Here is a 7,714-nt window from a genome sequence, read left to right on the forward strand (position 1 = left end):
CACTGCCCAATTTTGCAAGTGAAAGCTCTTTGTGTTTCTGTAGGCATGTCCCTATACACACCTAGAAGCCATAAGCCTTAGACATAAACCCCACTGGGCTTGTGCCCTGCCTGTGTCATATGTTAGGATCTGGTCTAAAATTTTCCTTAGTCCTGTTATGTAGAAGCATTCTCCCCATTTACCATTTAGTTGCATCCCTCTGCTTGCCACATTTGTCCTGTTTGCCTTGAGTGTGTGTGAGCCCTGAGAAGGGATGGAGTCATTGGACAGTATGTTTTCCTGGAGCTGTTGCATTATGTGTGGAAAAAACATCGTCTATAGGTGGAGAGAAGGAAAGAAGCAGTCTCTAGTTGAAGGGCTGAAACATACAGCAGTAATACACACCTAAAGCCTTCTGAAAAACAAAGCTTACATCATGTATTCTGTCCAGCATTCAGTATTGCCTCTATATTGCCTCCTAGACTGGCACAGTCCATGCACAGGCTGTTGTGAATCGTCCTCCTGGGCATCTGCCTTTCCCTGATACTGTACAGTGCTGTACTCAGAACTTTGGATTCTGGTAGGCCTGAGAATTAGGTGTTCTTATTATGGCATCATCTGTGGTGAACCTAGTTTCAGGCAGGAACTGTTTCTTCAGGTTCCTGTACAAAATCAAGGACATGGTCGATACCTAATTAATAAAATCTGTACTTGAACTGTAGCCAGGACATTCTAAAGTGCTAAGTAATGACTTTGGGTTTTATTGGCTGTTAATATTATAAACAAAGAATACAGTTACACTGTGGCAATCAGCAAGAGTCTAAACACCAGAAGTTAGGCCACTAAAAATTGTGCAGTTAGATGAAAATTATGAGATTTTTGCAAAAGAATAAATTGAGACTTCTTTTTATTTGTCCTTTATTGTGTTTTACCTTCTCAGGTGCAGTTGAGTCATGCTTTTGAACTTCTTTTGCACAGGAACTAAAAGTTTCATTTTTTTTAATGAGAGACAGTGTGTTATAAGCATGACTGGAAGTTGGATCTTTAAGGAAACAACGAATATTGAGAGTTGGCAACAGTAAAGTCATTGCCAAGAGGAGAGAATCCAGTTTGGTGTAATACTTTCTGTAACTGGGTCACCCCGTTCATTCATTGGTTTGTAGCCAGCATTTTCTGTTGTTATTTATACTATGATAATTTGTAGCAGGCAGCAGAGCAGATAATGAGGAAGAAGAAGAAGAAGAGGAAGATGAAGAAGGTTCAGAATCAAGTAGTCCTCCTGTTTCTTACCAGATGAAACCTCCCCCAGAAGGATGTTGCACTACTGATGGTAAGAAATGCACTAACCATGCTGTCAGAAGGCATTTGCCCTACTGGAAAGGGTAGGATTAGGGCTATTTTCCCTGTAATTCCTCAGAATGAGATTATCTATATGATATAGAAAACTTAAAAATGCCAGTGTTCATTACCTGCCAAATAAAGCTGGGTTGCTCTCAGTGTCTCTTATGTTTGACAGGGTCTTTGTTCAGTCTGTCAGATAAGCATTTGTGTTGGAATGCCTGGCACAAGGACAGAATTTCTGTTCTCTTAGGCAATGCAACCTTTAAAAGGTCGAGTTTGCAGACATGATGTTTGCTAAGAAGACTGTGATAATTCTTATGGCTTTATCATCACTCTTTTCTGTTTAAAGTCTACCTCAGTCAATGTTGCTGTTAAAAATATTCAAAACCCCAGGAAAAGCCAGTGAAATTCACCGGATATTGAGAACTACTACCTCAATTTTTTGAATGTCTGACCTAAGTTATGATGATGTTAGTAAATAGTCCCATAAATATGTAGGCAGCAAAATATCATCAAGAGAAATTTCATTGTACATTTTCAAGTTTTTGCTTGTTTATTGTACTGGTGGAATCTTTAAGGCAGTCTGAAAGTCAGGGAAGAAAACGATTTTTTAGTTTGCCCTTGATCTTAGAGGGTTTCTCACAAAAAAATATAGGAAGTCTTTAATGAAGAGAATTGTAAGCATTGAACAAAAATTCTTGTCAACTTAAAATACATTGAATTGATTTTTTTTCTAGGTTTCTGCCAGGCTGGTAAAGATTTGAGACTGGTTTCAATTTCCAATGAACATATTGAGGTGCCTTCTGGGTTTTTACTTGTTGGTGCAAAGTCACCAAATTTACCTGATCACCTTTTAGTGTGCGCTGTGGATAAAAGGTTCCTGCCAGATGACAATGGGCACAATGCCCTGTTGGGTAAGTGTGATTGCAGTAAGTGTATTCTTTTGTGGGCTTCCATTAATAGCTAATTGTTTTTTGCAGAGTGAGTTCAGCAGATCTGATTTCTGTTTCATGTCTATAGTAATGCTCACAGGTGATGTGCAAGAAGATAACAACTCAGCTGGCTGTGTTTGCCTTGGAAAGACAGAGTGAGCCAGTTTGTTAGAGATGCTTCATCACTTTTTGTCCCTTAGTCCAAGGCTAAAGTCATTCTCCAACCAGTTTATGTCCTAGTTGCTGGAACTGCACATGTGGTAACTGGACTAGTTGAACTGCTGCATGTCTCTATTTTAGCTTTCCAAATACTGGTGTGGACAGACTGTAGGTCTGTCAAGTGAAACTTTCTGGCTATTATTTACATATAAACAGTTTGATGATAGTTTGGACTAAAAAGAATTATGACCTTTTGATTTATCTCTTTGAGATAGGGATAATATTCTCCACTGTGTTTGAACATTAGTCTGGGTTCTGGATCCCAACCTATGACTTGTTGCTGTAATCACAATGTAAATAAATATGAATTATTATAAGTTTAAGATTTTATGTGTATAATCAGTTAATACTGTGTGTTTGAATAATATTGTTAGTAGGATACTTCAATTTCTTGCCTTTAATCTTTTTAAAAGTCTAACTTCTGACATAAAAATAGCTCCTTCCATCTATTTTTATTATAGTCTTTCTGATTGCCATTAACCTCATCTAAATCAAGCCAAATAGGGAAGATCCGAAATAATGTGAATTAATGAACTGAATATTAATGTTATTAAAATGGAATAGTTTTTATACTGGGAAATATAACTGGAGGAGGAATTCATTTTTCAATCTGGCACTCTCAGGTTCTTAAGTATTATTTTCTTACTTAACCAAAAATGATGCATGATATATCTTTGCACCAGTCCAGGCTTTGAATAGCAAAAAGGAAACATTTGTCATGTCTTTTAAGAGGTTTCTTTCACAAACACTGAGGGATATGACATGAACTCGGTTGTTATCTCAGTTTGAGCAACTCTTCGAAGCATTTAGGCTGACAGTGTAGTGTGAAGGTGCATAATGTAATTGTATGTACAGTAATTTCTTTCTTCATGTGATCTTGTAGAGTTGGATTGGTCACAGTGCATTTGCCCAGTGATTGTAAAAGAATTAGGAGGGTTGTAAATCACCCACGTGTTGTCATTTTAAAGATAAAGACAGGAATGTTGTACCACTCAAGTCATTCAGCCCTAGCACTATTAACAGCTTAAGCTCCTTAGGCTGTTAGCAGAGAGGAAGTAGTGTATTTGTTAATTGCATGCTAAACAAGAACAGAAAAAGGCAACAGGAACATAATTGGGAGGGTTTTATGCTAGTTGTATCCTCACTTTGCTTATTACATACATTTTAGTTTCCTGAAACCATTTAAATGCTTATTTTTGACTGTTGTTACTCACTTAAACCCCAGTGAATAACATTCTTTTACAAAGAATTTTATTAAGTTTGTAGTACAACTTCTATGTATTCTATAACAAGCTGAAATATGAAAGAACTTACTTTAAAATCCAAAGCCTTCATCTGGAATCTGGAAATAAAATAATGTTCCTGGCCTTGAATCTAATGAAAAAAATTTACATATCATACTAACGTGAGGACAGAATACTATTTGTACAATAGGTCATACTGTAGATAGAAAAGATTGTTTGATTCAGGTTTTCGTGCACACATGTGAGTCAAATCTGGGTAAGTAAAATTAGAAGCAGACATGAATAGTCTCATGGTTTCAGACACAGAGTGGGATAAAAGAACATTCTTGTTTTAAATTGTCTATTAGCATAGCACAGTGACCTCCGTTTGGCAATAGTTTGAAACCGAAAACATGTCATATGAAGAAGGGAAACTCTTTTTAATGTCTTGCTTTTCAAGACAGCATAGAAGCCTTATTTTCGGTATTCTGAGTTTAGGTTATTCTCCATCAAACATGTTGGTCTTCTGAAACAGCGTGGAAAGTGTGAAGTCCCTTCAAGCTTTTGTAAGTTTAGAAGGAAATTGAACTGGATTCATTTTTAATTGAAATGAGCTGTAATGAGTCAGACTATATCCCACTTATTTGTGATACAGGCACATCATTTGTAACCCTTCAATCCCATTTTTTGGGGCTTAATGTCATGCTTTTTTCCTCTTAATATACTGTATTTTTGTAAGGCAACTGTTACTCAGTACTGTGGATTTTTTTCAAAACAGTTTATTTGAAGGGAGAAGACACTAATTAGTTAACGATTAGTTTCCTGATTTCGCATGGTCTGCCTGCATACATTTGTGAAGATGCCTGGGAATTGCACAAAAATTCCAGAAGAAAATATGAAAGTTTCTGGGCCAGATTTGATTTATGGCCTTCTTCCCATTAGGGATGGTTGATATGCCTCTGGGGCATGTGCCAGATTATTATGCTAATATATTGTCCCACCATCAAGTCATATGTGCTTGTGATTTGAAAGTAATTTCTGTTGGTGGTTGCTTTGTTTCTCTGTTTTTGCAATTGATGTATTCTTCCATAGGAAAAAAAAAATCCTGTTTTCTGGAAGACTATATTTTTGGCAAGCAAAATATTTACTGTGTTTAGGCATGTTCCTCACATGATTCTGTTAATCATGTTAGATCACAGGTTTAACTACTTCGCAAAACAGATTCAGTTTTTTGCCTTTAGGAAACTTGTTCTTGAGTTTTATGATACCTAAAGGAATGCTTAGATGGGGGAAGTGATATGTGATAGTGCGATATTTATTGTTTCCTAATTAAAGCAGCTAGCATGTACCACTCCCAAAGGTTTTTTTCGCTTTTTTTTTTCTTTTTTTTTTTTTTCCAGTTCTCACTCTTAAGGAGAGTCTCTCATGATAAACAAAGCAGCTATTCACCCATCATTTTCCCAAAAGACCAAACAGCTGCCTACTTTCCTAGCAGGGAACAAGAAATCCCTTTTTTTATCCAGTGGGTCCCTGAGGTCAGAATGACAAGAGGAAGAGATTAGTTTGCTTGCATTGTAAGCTGTGTGTAAGATGAAAACATTGTAGTATAAAATACTGTGACTGCTTCTGCTAAAATATGCAACGTTCTGTTGGGCTTTTGTAATAGTACTGAGTTTCCATTCAATGGAGCTCTCCAGCTTAACTATATTGATTTAATTCATTTTTTAAATTTAGGACTTCAGTCTTCAAATGGAGTGGTACTGAGTAGATGGCAAAAATGTGAAGCATTGTCAGTGTTTGTGTGCTTTTTCCTGTGAGTAGAACTGAAAAGAAGAAATGCCTTATGCTGAAAAGTTGAAAATATGATCATGCTTTGTTTAAGCAAGATGCCAACTTTCCACCAAAATATTAATGTTAATAAAAATCCTATTATTCATTTAAAAGATAAACAGGAAAAAAACTTTCTGCCAATTTATGAAATACATGCTAATGAAATTTTATTCTGAAATCCTCTCTTTATTCCTAGCACAAGGTTCAAAGGAACCATTTTCCCAGTGAGAGGGCAGGTCAGGTTTCATACCCTTTTGGTCCAAGGCCCTTCTTCTGAGCACAAGGTCCCTGCTGGGGAAGAGCTTTTAAAATTATGAACGATTGATCATTGTGATGTGAGAAAATTCGAGCAAATGCATATGATAAGATACAAATACAATCGAACACCTTCTGATTAAACAATTTTCAGAGGGTAACAGCCTTAAGTCACTACCAAACTGAGCTGGGTATGAACTGGTGACCTAAAGGTGAAAGGCTTTTAGCCCCTGAACTCCGGGCATTGATTTCTAATTCTCTTGTGAAACCAATCCCGTGACATAGATATATTGAGTCACCTTATGGCTGCCCTGACTTCTCTGACCTTTGTCCTCTCTATAATGTATGGAAGAATATTTAATGCAACTTGTTTATGAAACAAGCTGTCCCTTCTATCAGCTGCTGCCTTGTGCCACAGCACATGAGCAAGGCATTTGAAGAAGGAGGATGATGAAATGTTTGAGTTCTCCATGTTACTCAGTCTGCCATGTAAAGTGCTATGAGCAGGGTTGGCAGAGCCCTGCAATGAGTAATGATTGAACAGCATTTTATTGCATTGGAATTATAAGATCATGCTGTGTTCTATCTGATGCCAGGGCTGATCTGCATTAATGAAGCAATGGCTGTCAGGGGGAATGGGATGGAAAAGGGTGTTGGCAGGAGCTTGCAAGAAAGGACTGAGTCTCACTCAGAGGAGCTGGAGAAGCTTGAGGTGAAAGATGATAATTTAACATAAAAAGAAAATTAGAAAAAATAACTTGTAAAATGTTCTCAAAAGACTTTTCAAAACAAGTGGAACATTAAGAGCCACTTAATCCTTACTAGGCCTCACCTATATACTATATGTGGTGTAAACTAATTTTCCAGTAGATGCCGCAGAGTTAAAAATAGGTGATTAGGGCAAAAAGATATTTCAGGTAGAAGTTATTGCTACATCTGGTTTAGGGAGATGATAATTTACAATAATGGCTGAAGTCCAAATGAAAACGTTTTATGTCCACTGTCCAACTTTGGATGAACAAATATTTCTACCTGTGGCTTTATCAAATTGCTGGACACTCCCAGCAAAATGATAAAACCTAAAAAGTACATTTGGAAAAAAAAAAAGTGTAAATTTGCAAACATCTAAGGGCTTGTAAATGGCAATCAGGCAAAAAATTGCAGTGCTGCTGCTGGTCATGCTCAGTGTGCCGCCAAATGTATGGGAAAATTTCATTTATTAACAGAAACATTTTTCAGGATTGCTTAATCAGCATTAAATGCATACAAACTCCACAGCTTTTGCCACATCCGCTCTAGTTTTGTTTCCTTTTGTTGTTGCTTTTATTGCAGCTACTTGAAGGCTCTGTGATGTTAGACAGATGCTTTTGTGCTGACTGATATAAGACAGAGGATTCTGCAGAGTCATGACTTGTCCTGATTTTATGAGTCATAATGACCTTTATCATCCTACTGACTAGGATCAGAGAGATAATAGGCAGCTTTCAATAGTTGTTAGCCACTTGTTCCCATGGATACCAGACCAATTTCCATGTCAACTTAGGTTTTTAATAAATTGTTCTGAGCCATTTGAAAACTAATGTAAGTTCTTGGGTTGTAAGCCAAGCAACAGATGTTTACAGAGCATTATATTTTAGTGCTTGTACTTTACAGAAGGAAAAAGTATTGACCATTTATTTGTAACTTGTTTGAGGTATGTGATTGAAATAATAGTTTTCATAAATGGCTTTTAATTTTCTTTACTGTATTATTGATCCTTTACTACAGTAATTTCTTTCCAATGTCATTTTGCACGTGTTATGCAAAATATATTTCCTTCATTTTAGCCATCTTTCACTTCACTGAACACAACTTTCCATTTCAATTCCTGTTACGACACATAAAAATGTTCATTAGATATTAGAATAAAAGAAAACATCATGCTTCAGGTCATGT

General features: G+C 36.6%; 1 protein-coding gene across 1 annotated transcript in view; it reads left to right on the plus strand.

Annotated features, from left to right (window-relative positions):
• Nucleotides 1-7,714, plus strand: part of GREB1 (growth regulation by estrogen in breast cancer 1) — a 51,501-nt gene that overhangs the window by 4,182 nt on the left and 39,605 nt on the right. Inside the window, exons 2-3 of the mRNA XM_009073775.1 lie at nt 1,184-1,309; nt 2,058-2,234. Coding sequence (XP_009072023.1) covers nt 1,184-1,309; nt 2,058-2,234 — 303 coding nt within the window. The remainder of the gene's footprint in view (nt 1-1,183; nt 1,310-2,057; nt 2,235-7,714) is intronic.

This window comes from Acanthisitta chloris, unplaced genomic scaffold (genome assembly GCF_000695815.1).
Source record: "Acanthisitta chloris isolate BGI_N310 unplaced genomic scaffold, ASM69581v1 scaffold1394, whole genome shotgun sequence".
Classification (NCBI taxonomy): domain Eukaryota; kingdom Metazoa; phylum Chordata; class Aves; order Passeriformes; family Acanthisittidae; genus Acanthisitta; species Acanthisitta chloris.